This window comes from Lissotriton helveticus, chromosome 8 (genome assembly GCF_964261635.1).
Source record: "Lissotriton helveticus chromosome 8, aLisHel1.1, whole genome shotgun sequence".
NCBI classification, from domain to species: Eukaryota; Metazoa; Chordata; class Amphibia; order Caudata; family Salamandridae; genus Lissotriton; species Lissotriton helveticus.
This window is the reverse complement of record NC_136069.1, coordinates 165,925,687-165,944,031: the sequence shown is the minus strand read 5'-3', so window position 1 is coordinate 165,944,031 and position 18,345 is coordinate 165,925,687. Positions and strand designations below refer to the sequence as shown.

At 48.8% G+C, this 18,345-nt stretch overlaps 1 protein-coding gene across 2 annotated transcripts in view; it reads left to right on the top strand.

The window, feature by feature from the left end:
* Positions 1 to 18,000, top strand: part of IGSF5 (immunoglobulin superfamily member 5) — a 931,320-nt gene extending 913,320 nt beyond the window's left edge. For both annotated transcript variants that reach the window (XM_078656819.1, XM_078656820.1), the window contains one exon: positions 15,972 to 18,000. In XM_078656819.1, coding sequence (XP_078512945.1) covers positions 15,972 to 16,055 — 84 coding nt within the window. In that variant the 3' untranslated portion in view covers positions 16,056 to 18,000. The remainder of the gene's footprint in view (positions 1 to 15,971) is intronic.
* The last annotated feature ends 345 nt before the right edge of the window (positions 18,001 to 18,345 follow it).

Below are 18,345 nucleotides of genomic sequence, written 5' to 3'. Positions count from 1 at the left end.
CAGGGCTAGATCCAACACCGTTTTTTAGCTCATTGCACCATCCCAGTTTCAGAACCTGGCTGTATGCAAATTAGTCTGTCCCTGGCCCAGTGCATCATGGGAACAGGGCAGACCAGACTACAAAAGCCAATTCTTACACTGGGAAGGAAACAAGCTTCCGGGGACCGGTTTCTGCCATTTCAGGCGTCTTCGGCCCGGCTTGCTTGAATCCTGATGGTGCAATGAGCAAGGGACTCACATCTGAGTATACCCTTCCACGCTTAGGGTGGACAAAATTATTTACAACAAGGGGTGGTGATGGACAGAGTCTCTGAATTAAGCAGAGTACTCTCACCCAGTCAAGAGATCAGGGCTAGATCCAACACCGTTTTTTAGCTCATTGCACCATCCCAGTTTCAGAACCTGGCTGTATGCAAATTAGTCTGTCCCTGGCCCAGTGCATCATGGGAACAGGGCAGATCAGACTACTAAAGCCAATTCTCACACTGGGAAGGAAACAAGCTTCCGGGGACCGGTTTCTGCCATTTCAGGCGTCTTCGGCCCGGCTTGCTTGAATCCTGATGGTGCAATGAGCAAGGGACTCACATCTGAGTATACCCTTCCACGCTTAGGGTGGACAAAATTATTTACAACAAGGGGTGGTGATGGACAGAGTCTCTGAATTAAGCAGAGTACTCTCACCCAGTCAAGAGATCAGGGCTAGATCCAACACCGTTTTTTAGCTCATTGCACCATCCCAGTTTCAGAACCTGGCTGTATGCAAATTAGTCTGTCCCTGGCCCAGTGCATCATGGGAACAGGGCAGACCAGACTACAAAAGCCAATTCTTACACTGGGAAGGAAACAAGCTTCCGGGGACCGGTTTCTGCCATTTCAGGCGTCTTCGGCCCGGCTTGCTTGAATCCTGATGGTGCAATGAGCAAGGGACTCACATCTGAGTATACCCTTCCACGCTTAGGGTGGATAAAATTATTTACAACAAGGGGTGGTGATGGACAGAGTCTCTGAATTAAGCAGAGTACTCTCACCCAGTCAAGAGATCAGGGCTAGATCCAACACCGTTTTTTAGCTCATTGCACCATCCCAGTTTCAGAACCTGGCTGTATGCAAATTAGTCTGTCCCTGGCCCAGTGCATCATGGGAACAGGGCAGACCAGACTACAAAAGCCAATTCTTACACTGGGAAGGAAACAAGCTTCCGGGGACAGGTTTCTGCCATTTCAGGCGTCTTCGGCCCGGCTTGCTTGAATCCTGATGGTGCAATGAGCAAGGGACTCACATCTGAGTATACCCTTCCACGCTTAGGGTGGACAAAATTATTTACAACAAGGGGTGGTGATGGACAGAGTCTCTGAATTAAGCAGAGTACTCTCACCCAGTCAAGAGATCAGGGCTAGATCCAACACCGTTTTTTAGCTCATTGCACCATCCCAGTTTCAGAACCTGGCTGTATGCAAATTAGTCTGTCCCTGGCCCAGTGCATCATGGGAACAGGGCAGACCAGACTACAAAAGCCAATTCTTACACTGGGAAGGAAACAAGCTTCCGGGGACCGGTTTCTGCCATTTCAGGCGTCTTCGGCCCGGCTTGCTTGAATCCTGATGGTGCAATGAGCAAGGGACTCACATCTGAGTATACCCTTCCACGCTTAGGGTGGACAAAATTATTTACAACAAGGGGTGGTGATGGACAGAGTCTCTGAATTAAGCAGAGTACTCTCACCCAGTCAAGAGATCAGGGCTAGATCCAACACCGTTTTTTAGCTCATTGCACCATCCCAGTTTCAGAACCTGGCTGTATGCAAATTAGTCTGTCCCTGGCCCAGTGCATCATGGGAACAGGGCAGACCAGACTACAAAAGCCAATTCTTACACTGGGAAGGAAACAAGCTTCCGGGGACCGGTTTCTGCCATTTCAGGCGTCTTCGGCCCGGCTTGCTTGAATCCTGATGGTGCAATGAGCAAGGGACTCACATCTGAGTATACCCTTCCACGCTTAGGGTGGACAAAATTATTTACAACAAGGGGTGGTGATGGACAGAGTCTCTGAATTAAGCAGAGTACTCTCACCCAGTCAAGAGATCAGGGCTAGATCCAACACCGTTTTTTAGCTCATTGCACCATCCCAGTTTCAGAACCTGGCTGTATGCAAATTAGTCTGTCCCTGGCCCAGTGCATCATGGGAACAGGGCAGACCAGACTACAAAAGCCAATTCTTACACTGGGAAGGAAACAAGCTTCCGGGGACCGGTTTCTGCCATTTCAGGCGTCTTCGGCCCGGCTTGCTTGAATCCTGATGGTGCAATGAGCAAGGGACTCACATCTGAGTATACCCTTCCACGCTTAGGGTGGACAAAATTATTTACAACAAGGGGTGGTGATGGACAGAGTCTCTGAATTAAGCAGAGTACTCTCACCCAGTCAAGAGATCAGGGCTAGATCCAACACCGTTTTTTAGCTCATTGCACCATCCCAGTTTCAGAACCTGGCTGTATGCAAATTAGTCTGTCCCTGGCCCAGTGCATCATGGGAACAGGGCAGACCAGACTACAAAAGCCAATTCTTACACTGGGAAGGAAACAAGCTTCCGGGGACCGGTTTCTGCCATTTCAGGCGTCTTCGGCCCGGCTTGCTTGAATCCTGATGGTGCAATGAGCAAGGGACTCACATCTGAGTATACCCTTCCACGCTTAGGGTGGACAAAATTATTTACAACAAGGGGTGGTGATGGACAGAGTCTCTGAATTAAGCAGAGTACTCTCACCCAGTCAAGAGATCAGGGCTAGATCCAACACCGTTTTTTAGCTCATTGCACCATCCCAGTTTCAGAACCTGGCTGTATGCAAATTAGTCTGTCCCTGGCCCAGTGCATCATGGGAACAGGGCAGACCAGACTACAAAAGCCAATTCTTACACTGGGAAGGAAACAAGCTTCCGGGGACCGGTTTCTGCCATTTCAGGCGTCTTCGGCCCGGCTTGCTTGAATCCTGATGGTGCAATGAGCAAGGGACTCACATCTGAGTATACCCTTCCACGCTTAGGGTGGACAAAATTATTTACAACAAGGGGTGGTGATGGACAGAGTCTCTGAATTAAGCAGAGTACTCTCACCCAGTCAAGAGATCAGGGCTAGATCCAACACCGTTTTTTAGCTCATTGCACCATCCCAGTTTCAGAACCTGGCTGTATGCAAATTAGTCTGTCCCTGGCCCAGTGCATCATGGGAACAGGGCAGACCAGACTACAAAAGCCAATCCTTACACTGGGAAGGAAACAAGCTTCCGGGGACCGGTTTCTGCCATTTCAGGCGTCTTCGGCCCGGCTTGCTTGAATCCTGATGGTGCAATGAGCAAGGGACTCACATCTGAGTATACCCTTCCACGCTTAGGGTGGACAAAATTATTTACAACAAGGGGTGGTGATGGACAGAGTCTCTGAATTAAGCAGAGTACTCTCACCCAGTCAAGAGATCAGGGCTAGATCCAACACCGTTTTTTAGCTCATTGCACCATCCCAGTTTCAGAACCTGTCTGTATGCAAATTAGTCTGTCCCTGGCCCAGTGCATCATGGGAACAGGGCAGACCAGACTACAAAAGCCAATTCTTACACTGGGAAGGAAACAAGCTTCCGGGGACCGGTTTCTGCCATTTCAGGCGTCTTCGGCCCGGCTTGCTTGAATCCTGATGGTGCAATGAGCAAGGGACTCACATCTGAGTATACCCTTCCACGCTTAGGGTGGACAAAATTATTTACAACAAGGGGTGGTGATGGACAGAGTCTCTGAATTAAGCAGAGTACTCTCACCCAGTCAAGAGATCAGGGCTAGATCCAACACCGTTTTTTAGCTCATTGCACCATCCCAGTTTCAGAACCTGGCTGTATGCAAATTAGTCTGTCCCTGGCCCAGTGCATCATGGGAACAGGGCAGACCAGACTACAAAAGCCAATTCTTACACTGGGAAGGAAACAAGCTTCCGGGGACCGGTTTCTGCCATTTCAGGCGTCTTCGGCCCGGCTTGCTTGAATCCTGATGGTGCAATGAGCAAGGGACTCACATCTGAGTATACCCTTCCACGCTTAGGGTGGACAAAATTATTTACAACAAGGGGTGGTGATGGACAGAGTCTCTGAATTAAGCAGAGTACTCTCACCCAGTCAAGAGATCAGGGCTAGATCCAACACCGTTTTTTAGCTCATTGCACCCTCCCAGTTTCAGAACCTGGCTGTATGCAAATTAGTCTGTCCCTGGCCCAGTGCATCATGGGAACAGGGCAGACCAGACTACAAAAGCCAATTCTTACACTGGGAAGGAAACAAGCTTCCGGGGACCGGTTTCTGCCATTTCAGGCGTCTTCGGCCCGGCTTGCTTGAATCCTGATGGTGCAATGAGCAAGGGACTCACATCTGAGTATACCCTTCCACGCTTAGGGTGGACAAAATTATTTACAACAAGGGGTGGTGATGGACAGAGTCTCTGAATTAAGCAGAGTACTCTCACCCAGTCAAGAGATCAGGGCTAGATCCAACACCGTTTTTTAGCTCATTGCACCATCCCAGTTTCAGAACCTGGCTGTATGCAAATTAGTCTGTCCCTGGCCCAGTGCATCATGGGAACAGGGCAGACCAGACTACAAAAGCCAATTCTTACACTGGGAAGGAAACAAGCTTCCGGGGACCGGTTTCTGCCATTTCAGGCGTCTTCGGCCCGGCTTGCTTGAATCCTGATGGTGCAATGAGCAAGGGACTCACATCTGAGTATACCCTTCCACGCTTAGGGTGGACAAAATTATTTACAACAAGGGGTGGTGATGGACAGAGTCTCTGAATTAAGCAGAGTACTCTCACCCAGTCAAGAGATCAGGGCTAGATCCAACACCGTTTTTTAGCTCATTGCACCATCCCAGTTTCAGAACCTGGCTGTATGCAAATTAGTCTGTCCCTGGCCCAGTGCATCATGGGAACAGGGCAGACCAGACTACAAAAACCAATTCTTACACTGGGAAGGAAACAAGCTTCCGGGGACCGGTTTCTGCCATTTCAGGCGTCTTCGGCCCGGCTTGCTTGAATCCTGATGGTGCAATGAGCAAGGGACTCACATCTGAGTATACCCTTCCACGCTTAGGGTGGACAAAATTATTTACAACAAGGGGTGGTGATGGACAGAGTCTCTGAATTAAGCAGAGTACTCTCACCCAGTCAAGAGATCAGGGCTAGATCCAACACCGTTTTTTAGCTCATTGCACCATCCCAGTTTCAGAACCTGGCTGTATGCAAATTAGTCTGTCCCTGGCCCAGTGCATCATGGGAACAGGGCAGACCAGACTACAAAAGCCAATTCTTACACTGGGAAGGAAACAAGCTTCCGGGGACCGGTTTCTGCCATTTCAGGCGTCTTCGGCCCGGCTTGCTTGAATCCTGATGGTGCAATGAGCAAGGGACTCACATCTGAGTATACCCTTCCACGCTTAGGGTGGACAAAATTATTTACAACAAGGGGTGGTGATGGACAGAGTCTCTGAATTAAGCAGAGTACTCTCACCCAGTCAAGAGATCAGGGCTAGATCCAACACCGTTTTTTAGCTCATTGCACCATCCCAGTTTCAGAACCTGGCTGTATGCAAATTAGTCTGTCCCTGGCCCAGTGCATCATGGGAACAGGGCAGACCAGACTACAAAAGCCAATTCTTACACTGGGAAGGAAACAAGCTTCCGGGGACCGGTTTCTGCCATTTCAGGCGTCTTCGGTCCGGCTTGCTTGAATCCTGATGGTGCAATGAGCAAGGGACTCACATCTGAGTATACCCTTCCACGCTTAGGGTGGACAAAATTATTTACAACAAGGGGTGGTGATGGACCCCTTTTCTGAATCGTTTTTGGCCACTATAGGTGTGGCAGGGTATACTCAGACATGAGTCCCTCTCTCACTGCTCCATCAGGATTCAAGCAAGCCGGGCCGAAGAGGCTGAAATGCCAGAAACCGGTCCCCGGTAGCTTGTCTCCTTTCTGGTGAAGAATTGGCTTGGTAGTTTGGTCTGCCCTGTTCCCATGATGCACTGGGCCAGGAACAGACTAATTTGCATATAGCCAGGTTCTGAGCTGGGATGGGGCAGTGAGATAAATAACGGTGATGGATCAAGCCCTGATCTTTGGACTGGGTAAGAGTGGTCTGCTTAATTCAGACACTCTGTTCATCACCACCCCCTTTTCTGAATCGTTTTTGGCCACTATAGGTGTGGCAGGGTATACTCAGACATGAGTCCCTCTCTCACTGCTCCATCAGGATTCAAGCAAGCCGGGCCGAAGAGGCTGAAATGCCAGAAACCGGTCCCCGGTAGCTTGTCTCCTTTCTGGTGAAGAATTGGCTTGGTAGTTTGGTCTGCCCTGTTCCCATGATGCACTGGGCCAGGAACAGACTAATTTGCATATAGCCAGGTTCTGAGCTGGGATGGGGCAGTGAGATAAATAACGGTGATGGATCAAGCCCTGATCTTTGGACTGGGTAAGAGTGGTCTGCTTAATTCAGACACTCTGTTCATCACCACCCCCTTTTCTGAATCGTTTTTGGCCACTATAGGTGTGGCAGGGTATACTCAGACATGAGTCCCTCTCTCACTGCTCCATCAGGATTCAAGCAAGCCGGGCCGAAGAGGCTGAAATGCCAGAAACCGGTCCCCGGTAGCTTGTCTCCTTTCTGGTGAAGAATTGGCTTGGTAGTTTGGTCTGCCCTGTTCCCATGATGCACTGGGCCAGGAACAGACTAATTTGCATATAGCCAGGTTCTGAGCTGGGATGGGGCAGTGAGATAAATAACGGTGATGGATCAAGCCCTGATCTTTGGACTGGGTAAGAGTGGTCTGCTTAATTCAGACACTCTGTTCATCACGACCCCCTTTTCTGAACCACCCCCTTTTCTGAATCGCATCTACCTAGATGCGTCACTTTGTAAATATGGTGCAACAAGGCTCATTTTTTACGCCACTGGTGCGTCATGAAAAGTGACACACGGCAGCGAAAAAGTGACGCACAGCCTCATAAATGAGGCCCGTTAACTTGTGCATGAGACATGAGTGTCTTCCTCAGGGAACCGCCATCTCGCAGATGGCATTAAGAGAGGTGACATGCTGAGAATGACCTGGGATGTTTGTTGTCTTTTGCATGTGCAGTGTGTTTGTTTCCTCTGGGAAATGCCATGATGCAGACGGCATTAAATGCTACCATAGGAAAGGTGGCATGTTGGGAATGGCCAAATGTGTTGACTTGTGCATTTGCTGTGCATGCTTCTTGGAAACGCCATGATTCAGAAGGTATTAACTGCTGCCATAAGAATGAAGTAATTATCAAACATGGCCAAATGTGTTGACTTGTGCATGGGTAGCGCGTGTTTCCTCTGGGGAAGGTTATGTTGCAGATGGCATTGAATGCTACCGTAAGGATAGTGCCTTTTTGAAAATGGCTAAACGTGTTGAGTTTTGCATGTGTACTGTGCGCTACTTCTGAGAAGCTCCATATTGCATATGGCATTGGCTAACATGTGGATGGTGGCGTGTTGGGAATGGCCGTACTCACTTGTGTGTGTGCATTGTATATTACCACTGGATAACACCATTTTGCAGAGGACATTGAATTGTACCATAAGGAAGATGGGATGTTGAGAACAGCCAAACAGGCTCACATGTGCTGTGCAGTGCATGTTTCATCTGGGGAAACTTAATCTTGCAGGTAGCATTAAAAACTATCCAAAGGCAGGTGGCATGTTGAGAATGACTTAACATGTTGACTAGTACATGTGCAGTGCGTGTTTCCTCTGGCAAACAGTGTCTTCCAAAAGGCACTCAATGTGCAAAAAGAAAGGGGCGTGTAGACAATGGCCACATGTGTTGGCATGTGGAGTGCATATTTCGACTGGGAACGTCATCTTGCAGATGACCTAGAACACTACTACAAGGAAGATGGCATGTTGGGAATAGCCAAACATGTAGTTTTGCGTAGTATGGGGTGAGTATGATGCCACCATAGGGGTGAGCACAATCATGCTGTGCATTTATTGTTTTAGTGGATCCAGAATGGGGAAAGAAGTAAATATCAGATAGGTACATCACCAATATATGCCTTATGGTCTTTGCTAAAAACATAGCAGAAATAATACATAGCCTTTTACAGATGAATTCTAATGACAGGTTCTGTATCTTAAAACAAATGTCAACTTCATCCGAAATTTTGTAATGCATACTTGAACATGTTCACAAGACACATTTTAATGCTAGAAAAACTGTTTTTGTACAGCAGTTAGTACTAACGTATGAAGGGCCAGATGTACGACCATTCCAAATTGCGACTTGCAATCTGCGCTCACATGCGACTCGCAATTTGGAATGTACAACAGTGTCAAATACACTGATTGTGATTCCCAATGGGGTCAATCAATCAATCATGAGTATTTGTAAAGCGCACAACTCACCCGCTAGGGTCTCAAGGCGCTGGGGGGGGCTGTTACTGCTCGAAAAGCCAGGTCTTGAGTTGCTTCCTGAAGGAGAGATGGTCCTGGGTGAGTCGTAGGTGGGTGGGGAGGGTGTTCCAGGTCTTGGCCGCCAGGTATGTGAAGGATCTTCCTCCGGTGGTGGTTCTGCGGATCCATGGGACGGTGGCGAGGGCGAGGCTGGCGGAGCGGAGCTGGCGGGTTGGCGTGTAGAACCTGAGGTGGTTGTTGAGGTATTCGGGGCCCAAGTCGTGGAGAGCCTTGTGTGCGTGGGTGAGGAGTCTGAACGTGATCCTCTTGCTGACAGGGAGCCAGTGCAGGTCCCTCAGGTGGGCGGAGATGTGGCTGTGTCGGGGGATGTCCAAGATGAGTCGTGCTGAGGCGTTCTGGATGCGCTGGAGTATTTTCTGTAGTTTGGCGGTGGTCCCAGCATAGAGGGCGTTCCAGTAGTCCAGACGGCTGGTGACGAGGGCCTGGGTGACCGTTTTCCTGTTTCCAGTGGGGATCCAGCGGAAGATCTTACGGAGCATGTGGAGTGTGTTGAAGCAGGAGGAGGTAACGGCGTTAACTTGCCTGGCCATCGTGAGGGAGGAGTCAAGGATGAAGCCTAGGTTGCGTGCGTGGTCCGTGGGCTTGGGTGGGGGGCCCAGAGCAGGAGGCCACCAGGAGTCGTCCCAGGCGGAGATGGATGGGCCGAGGATGAGGACTTCCGTCTTGTCTGAGTTCAGTTTCAGGCGGCTGAGCTTCATCCAGTCTGCGATGTCTTTCATTCCGTCCTGAAAGCTGGCTGTGGCGGAGGTGGGGTCGTTGGTGAGGGAGAGGATCAGTTGGGTATCGTCGGCGTAGGAGATGATGTTGAGGTTGTGCTTGCGTGCGATGGCTGCGAGGGGGCTCATGTAGACGTTGAAGAGGGTGGGGCTGAGCGAGGAGCCTTGAGGTACGCCACAGATGATCTTGGTGGCTTCTGCGAGGAAGGGCGGGAGACGGACTCTTTGGGTTCTGTCGGAGAGGAAGGAGGTGATCCATTCCAGGGCCTTTCCTTGGATCCCGGCGTGGCGCAGGCGAGTTGTCAGGGTGCGGTGGCAGACCGTGTCGAACGCAGCCGAAAGGTCGAGCAGGATGAGGGCGGCGGTTTCTCCGTTGTCCAGCAGGGTCCGGATGTCGTCGGTGGCCACGATGAGGGCGCTCGGAATCCGGAGTGCGATGGGTCGAGGGAGCCGTTCGTCTCCAGGAAGGCTGTCAGCTGTTTGTTGACGGTTTTCTCGATGACTTTAGCAGGGAAGGGGAGGAGCGAGATGGGGCGGAAGTTCTTGAGGTCTGAGGGGTCTGCGGTGGGTTTCTTCAGGAGGGCGCTGATCTCTGCGTGCTTCCAGCTCTCCAGGAAGGTGGCGGATATGAAGGAGTTGTTGATGATGTCCCGAAGTTTGGGTGCGATGATGGAGTCGGCTTTGTTGAAGATGTGGTGTGGGCAGGGATCGGCTGGGGAGCCCGAGTGGATGGTGTTTATCGTGTGGGTGGTATCTTCCATGCTGGCCTGAGTCCAGGCGCACAGGGTGGTGGTGGGGGTGTAGGTTCGGTGGTGGGGTACGAGTTCTGAGCGCCGAAGCTGTCGTGTATGTCGACGATCTTACGGTGAAAAAAGGTGGCCAGAGAGTTGCAGAGGTCTTGAGAAGGCGTGATGTCGTTGTTGCTGGAGTTGGGGTTGGAGAGCTCTTTTACGACGTTGAAGAGTTCCTTGCTGTTGTGGGTGTTGTTGTCCAGTCGTTCTCTGAAGGATGACCTTTTGGTGGTGCGGATCAGCTGGTGGTGTTTGCGGGTGGAGTTCTTGAGGGCTGTCATGTTATCCGTTAACTGGTTGTGGCGCCAGGCTTTCTCGAGGTCACGGCAGGATTTCTTGGAGTCTTTGAGATCGTTGGTGAACCACGCGGCTTTCTTGATGTTGAGGTTGCTGGGAGGGTTTTTCAGTGGAGCAAGGGTGTCGGCGCAGTCGGTGATCCACTGTGTGAGGTTGCGGGCTCCTTTGTTGGGGTCCGTGGTGTTGGTGGGAGGGTTTAGGCTCAAGGAGGTGGTGAGTCTGTCGGTGGTGATCTTGCTCCAGCATCTTTGGGGGGTTTATTGAGGGTGGTGGTGGGTCGTTGTTTTCCTGAAGTTGAAGTGTACGCAGCTGTGGTCGGTCCAGTGGAGCTTGGTGGTGTGGCTGAAGGAGATGTGGTTGCTGGAGGAGAAGACGGGGTCGAGCGTGTGGCTGGCGTAATGGGTGGGGGTGTTGACCAGTTGCTTGAATCCGAGGTTGGCGAGGTTGTCTAGTAGGGTTGTTGTCCTGGTCGTTCTCCAGGTGGAAGTTGAGGTCTCCTAGGAGGATGTAGTCGGGGGAGGCGAGGGTGAGCGGGCTGATGAAGTCTGCGATGGCCTCGCTGAAGTGTGAGCGTTGTCCCGGGGGTCTGTAGATGAGGGTTCCTCTGAGGGTGGTCTTGGGGTCGGTGTGAATCTGGAAGTGCAGGTGTTCTGCGGTGGCGAGGGTGTCGTCGGTGTTGGTCGTGATGCGGATAGTGTTTCTGTGGGCGATGGCGATGCCTCCACCGGTCTGGTTGACGCGGTCCCTCCGGATGATCTTGTAGCCATCCGGGATGGCAATGGCGATGTCGGTGGCTGAGGAGGCGTTCATCCAGGTTTCCGTGAAGAAGGTGACGTCTGGTGCCGTTTTGTCCAGGATGTCCCATAGTTACGACGGCGTGCCTGTGGATGGAGCGGGTGTTGAGCAGGATGCACTTGAGGTGGTTGTTGTTGGCGGCTGTTTCGGCTGGCGTGGTGCAGGACTGAGTGCAGGTGAAGTAGCAGGCATGGCAGGTGAAGGCTCCGTGGGTGCGTTTCGGAGTTGGCTTGGTAGCAGGCTGGATGTCGGCCGGCGTTGAGTGCGTGGAGGGTGGCGTCGTCGTAGCTCAGTTGGGTTGGCTGGCTCTAGCGGGGTCCAGGGGTTCTGGCACGCCCGCTGCGCGTACGCGCGGTCCCCGCCATATATGGCGAAGTGGGAGGGAGGAGCAGCTGGGAGACGGGAGCGGGGCGGCGAATGGGGAGCGGGGAGACAGGAGAAGGGGGCGGGCCGCAGGAGAGCAGCGGCGGGGAGCAGAGGGGGGGTTAGAAAGAGCGGGAAAGCAGAGCGGGGGAGAGCGAGGGCAAGCCTGGAGAGCGAGGGCAAGCCTGGGCAAGCCTGGAGAGCGAGGGCAAGCCTGGAGAGCAGGGGCCCTAAAGAGAGGTGTCAGCAAGAGGGCCAAGCAGGCAGCGGCAGCAGAATCCGGGCACACGGGGGCCGTGCGGTAGTGGAGTGACCGGGTCAAGGGTCGCACAATGTGAGGCTCATGAATATTAATGAGCCACTCGCAATTGGCGACCCCTTTGGGAATGTCTGGCCCTCCCAGGGATGGTGGCCTGCTGGGCTCAGCAGACCTCCATGTCTGGGACTGCTTGTCAATAAAGCAGTTTTTTAGATCTTGCTACCGAAGCAGCGCTACGCGCTGCTCGCGTAAGCGAGACATATTGTCAGCGGGTAGCTTAGCTAAGTGGGACAGGAAATGTGCATGAGCGTGGAAATGCAAAACAACTGTTGATGGACAGAATGCAGAACAATGTCATACATTCACCCCAGTACAGAGATCTGGGCCTAAATCCATCGTTTATTTGCACTCCACACCACCCCAGTTCAGATATAGCCATATGCAAATCAGCCTTGACCCTGTGCCTCATGGGAACAGTCCAGCCCGAACAGGGTGAGACTGATTTGCATATGGCCATGTCTGAACTGGGGTGGCAGAGTGGGCTAAAGAATGGTGATGGATTAAACCCAGATCAGTTGACTGGGGGTGAGTGCTTGTATTGTCAACGCTCCGTCCATCATTTCCTTTGGTTTTGCCATATATGTGGGGACGGCCTTAGCTGACAACAAGAACCACATTACTCAGGTACGGTGCGCTTATTTTAGCGTTGAACGGCACAATAGTGAATAGCCCTGCAGAAAGGTGGCCTCCTCCTCTTTCCCCCCGTCGGCTCCGCGGAGCCAGCTTGTTATCTACAGGGATCACCGGGCAGACGCAATAGCATTTTCGCTGCAGAGCTGAAAATCCCCACGCTCTTTCTAGCAATTGCTCCTAAGCGATACCTGCGCACACCAAGAGCACTGAAGTCTCCTGTCAGGGCGCCTTCAAAAAAAGTTGTTAATTGAGTCTAAGTGCATGCTGTGGTGGTTAATGAGTGTTTTTTTAATACTGTGTGAGTGGATTGCGCATGAAGCGGTGGGGTGTAATGTTTTTGTGAGCGTACCTATTGGATGCAAAAGTGTTTTTGGAGTAGTCAGGAGCAGGTTGGGGCGTGCGTGTGTTTGTGGATAGGTGTATGCGTGCATCGGGAGTTTGAGGCGGGTGTAAGTTTGCCCTTGTGTGCACTTTTGCTTGTGTGTGTTTTTGCAATGTGCCCAGACCTGGACCTGGACTCAAGTGGGTGTTTTGACAGTGAGATGATTGGTTAGCATGTGTGCTTTTGTGTGTGTGTATGTTTGGGAGTGCGTTGTATTCCTTGCACTGGGAGGGCAGATGACGTCGCTATGTGTGCGTGGGACTGTTTTCCCTGGCCGCGTTGTTCAGGCAGGGGCAGCGGCTCGATTTCTTTCATTCACGGGAGGCCGACGCTGGAATAACATAGATAATGGGTTTAGCTCTTTCAACTCACAAAGCAGATGTGCGGGTCCCTGCGCCTGCTGCGGGGGTGAAGTCTCTGCTTTGTCCTGTTGCTCACACACATTCTTGTCCCCGGCCTCGGGAGACAGGCCCTCGGGCAGGGACTGCCGGCTCTCTTTCGGGGTGTGCAGCCGGAGAGTGCCACCCCGACCAGCATTATCGGCTCCACTCCTCGCGCTCCACGTGGGACCCACGTCCTCGAGCATGGATTAAAGGGACGGCGTCGCATTTAACTTGCTGCTCTTAAGGTAAGAAGATATTGGAGAGGAACAGCAGGAAACACTGGTTTTCAGGCTCAATGCACTGCTGTTCTGGCAGATAAGTGAAGCATTGCGCAGGTAGGGGATGTGCTGCCCAGGACCCCACAAGTTTCAGTCGAGGCTGCCGGGATTAGAAGACAGGTCTGCTTGTTCCTAGGTCCGCAACGAAGTTTCTCAAGAGAGGGACGAAGTGCGTGTCTAGGTGAATACGCGCTCTTGTGCCTACGAGCCGGATGTACTTTTTTTTTTACAGTTTTATATAGCGCGAACCGAAGGTTTCAGAGCGCTTTACATGAGCACCAGTTGCGTTACAGTCGGACACATTAACTTCTAGGCCGGGGACGGGGAGATTAAGTGATTTGCCCAGAATCACAGGATGCTTGAGTCTCCCACCAGCCTTGAGCCTGGTCCCCAGCTTCAAAGTCGGCCGTTCTAGCTGTTAAGCCACATCTTTGCCCCTCCGAATATCCTGTCACAAAATACTGGGTGCAAATTGTGACCAGTATTTTAGCGACCAGTAAAGATTTTTACAACTTCACCAGTTTACTAATAGATCAGTTCTTAGAAATCTAAATTTCAATTTAATTTTCAACCTAAACTACCTCATGAATATTAATATGGTAGGCTGCAAATTGCAGAGCTCTATAGTTAGAGGCTATCACAGGGATGGTGGCCTGGTCGGAAAAGCAGAACACCATGTCTGTTATTGACTTGCAGTAGAGTAGACTTGTTTTACTGCAGTCTGATTTACTTAAAAGAAACAGGACTGCGTTTAAAATTAAAAGTTTACTTTTTGTTTGTTTCTTTAGTGGTTTTGTGGACCACTGCCTACCCTTCAAGAGTTTTTTTTATAGCCCCCCCCCCTTGCTGCCTCCCTCACCTATTCTTAAACAAGCTTTTGCACGTTATTTTTTTTTTAATATTTACCTATCCAATTTGGAGCGCTAAATAAGACAAAAGGTGCCGGCATAATCTATAGGAGCATGCGTTTGTGGTGCACATGCCTACAAAACAACGTTGCAGTTGCATCATAGGCTATTTTGTATTCCTTTTTTTTGCCATGCTGCACAGCATGGCCAAAACCATTCACAATCCAAGAAGTCCCAGAGTCAAGATCTAGTTGCTTGGCCGCCAATGCTTCTTTCATCTCGTTATAAGACATAGCCATTTCACTAGCGCGGTACATTTTATCTTCAGAAACCTGCTTTTGAAGGTCAATTGCCATATTCTTTGTACTCTAAATTATATACTGTGTATTTTGGAAGGAATGAAAACTGAAAAGCACTGTCCGATGCAGATATTTTACTTATACAGCCACAAAACAATTTAAGAAGACGAAGAAAACAGCTAGCAAATTTAAAATATTAAATTATACATGCTGTCATTTTTTCCACCTTAGGAGATCAGGCAGTTGATTCTGTTAGCGCTTGATATCTTCATGTTATGTATTATGTTTCCATTATTTAGTTAAATATTCTTTTCTCTTTTTTGCATTTCAAACAATGTTCTTAAAATTCAAGGTGATTTAAAGACCAATTACATTTTAAATCAAGCATTGACAACGCCAATCTGTCTGGCCCTGGAAACTGGTGTGATTTTTTAAAATCTTTTATTTTTATTGCAAGCATACATTACATTAAAAAGATCAACAAACAAGCATTTGCAATGCAATAGGTCTCGCATTTACGCGAGTTTAAGCTATTGGCATTGTAAATGACAATGCCTTTTATTCATGTTTTAAAAACGAAAACATAAATAAAAAGCATTGTTATTTGCAATGTCTCGCATTTGCGAGAGTTTAACCTATTGGCATTGTAATTGACAATGCCTTTTATTTACGTTTTAAAAACCAAAACATACATAAAAGGCAGTGCCATTTACAATGCCAATGGCTCAAACTTTAACAACTGCGCGACCTATGGCATTGCAAATGCTTGTTTTAAAATTCAGCCCGTTTTCCTTAAAGGAAAACGGGATGCATTTAAAAAAAAGAAAAATTAAATGTTTTCGTTTAATTTTTTAAGGGCAGGTAGTGGTCCTTGGGACCACTGCGTGCCCTTAAAAAATATTTTTAGAGCCAGTCACAAAGGGGAAGGAATCCCCCGGGGGCCCCTTCCCATTTGCGACTCCATTACCACCCTCTAGAAGGGGGCGGTAAATTGCGAGTGTTTTGATACCGCAATTGTGCTTGAAAAACATTGATACAATGCTAGAGAGTCGCTATTAGGAAGGGTATGCCCCTTCCTAATAGCGAGTCACAAAACAGTATTTTGCGACTTGCAATTTTTTGCGAATCTCAAATAGTGTTTTTACATGGCCATGTAGGTTTTTGCGTGCGCAAACAAGTCGCAAACCCGTTTGCGCATGCAAAAACTGGTCATACATCTGGCCCTAAATATTCTCTGGCGTTCCCCCATGTGCAGTATTTTGTGAATGTCTATGCAATGGTAAATATGGTGGCTTGCATTTGCTTTGATTGACAAGAGTTTTATTCATATTTTTACTTAGGTCCGCGGCCTTAACAATGGAGCATTCTATCCTGGATATGATTCCACCAATCCCCAGAAGGTGAGACATCTGACACATGTTTAAACATGGCCGCTCTTCACACTCCGAGAGACGTTGTTTGCTACACAGCCAACAAGGATCCATCACAGAAGAGAAGGTGGATCTGGGAACTTCCACTTCCCTTCCAAGATGGCGAGTGACATGCACTGTACCAGAATAGGATTATGAGAAGGATTGGCCAATGCATTGTCCAGTTGGTTTTGAGTAGTGCACAGTGGCGTCGGATATCAGAAAAGTTGTGTCAAATGGCGGACATGGAGAAGATACTTCGGAAGTTCACAATATAAAGTCAGGCATTGCTCAGACTCTTTAATGTCATGCAACACACTGCCAATGTCCAAAGTGCATATTACAACTTCCAAGTCTCATAAAATATCCAATCTACCTAAATAAGACTGGGGTAAAACATGATTTATGAATCTACGATAGATTCTCAAACTGATTTTTGAAACATGCAGTGTCCTATGCAATATTTAATTGCTTCTGTTATTTATTGCTCAAGGGAAGAACCTGATCTTCATATTAACAATGTACATTGTGAGCTTTAATCCAACATATGAAGGGCAGTGGAGGAAATGTGGCTTCTTCATTCTTCTTCTCTCTGTGCACTTTTCATAAGCGATTACAATTGGTGTGGGGATTGGCACATGAAGGTATATACACAGAGTAATACCATTAATATTTATAAATATATTTGATTAAAAAGATTCATCATAGTACTGCACGTATGACTATCTAATGGGAGCCTTCAAATGAAGAAGTGCATTTTCACTTAAAATAATAACTTCCATTCATTATAAGTGTGTATGATATGCTACATTTTAAAGCAGTTGATTACCCAATCCGGCTTGAATCTTCACATGTCTTGAGTAGGTTGTAAATGTCTGAAAGAGCTCATGTTTGAGGTCAGGGTAGGGTTGTGGGGGTGGGAAGAGAGAAGGAGGGAAAGGTAATATGTTGCTTTTTAGGGGGAGCATTACGAGCTCTCGTGTGCTTTGGCCAAGGATTCGGCTGGGGCTGGGATCTGGGTCTTGGACTACATTGTAGCCCTTTCTCTAAGGGATTTTACTGGGTGGAATTTCCAGTTGGTAATATCAGATCTGGTGTTCTCACATCCAGGAAATCTGGGTGGGGGAACATTGTCCACAATATGTATGTACGAAATGGAATTCCACACAGGAATTCTGCGCTCCCTACTCATAATATGCACCTAACAGTGGCAATACAGCATGGACGTCAAACCACCAAAATGGCAGGGGTAGCAGAAGTGACATTACTCGGCCTTTGACCTTCACTTTCACTCACTTGCACATGCTTACACATAAACACACAATCACACACTCTCTCACATAAACACACTCTCACCCGCAAGCAAACACACAACATATATTTAAAAGTATCTTTTTACTTACCTCAGCTGTCAGGAATGACAGATTCCAGCTAACTGTACTCCATTTGTTAATACACTATTAGTAGATAATGTAATACTGTTCACTATTAGTGTAATAAAAAATTTGACAGAAAACAAGTAGAGTCCAGCCGATGTCCATGAGGACGAGCCAGCTGCCACTGCGTTCCTGACATTGCTTTTTCCACCTCTGAGATCAGGGGTCGCAAAGGCCGTGCCAGTGGTCACAACAGTCAAGCAGAGGTTTCAGCTGCGATCCCTGGTAACCCCTGAATGACGTTCATGCAGTGGAGTACATGCATAAGATGGTTCTGAGCACATTTAAACTGTCAGGCTGATTTCCGTACACCACCTACAGCAGAGAGATAGTAAAGTAGAACAAATGGCTAGGTCTGTTAGTCTTCCTGCGTTCAGTGTTCTGCAAAACAATTGAATACTTGTGCTCCCCTAACACACAAAGCCATGTTCGCTTGTGAAGCAAGAGTTGTGTATCATTACCCATACCTAAAATGTGATGTTGGCTGCGATTGAAACTAATATAAAACTGATGTGAAAGAGAAATCAAAGAGTTAATAATTTTTTCATCATTATGACGTTGGGATCTCGAACACAACATGGTTGCAGAGTACCCTCAGGTTGCACACAGTTCTCATGTTTTCAATGATAGCACATTTCACTCACTACTCTCACATGGCTCTCAAAGACTGATTTTAATTAAATGTCAAATCATGCATATGATGTGCATTTAAAATTGATTGATAATAGGCGTGGGAGGAGAGGAGCATCACTTTTGAGGCCAGCTGTGGCACAGCTCCCATCAAGTAAAAAACTCGAGGGCCTAAATAGTGAAAACAAGTTTTTATGAAGAATCCAAGGCTTACCCTTCGTAGCTGTCGCCTGAGTGTT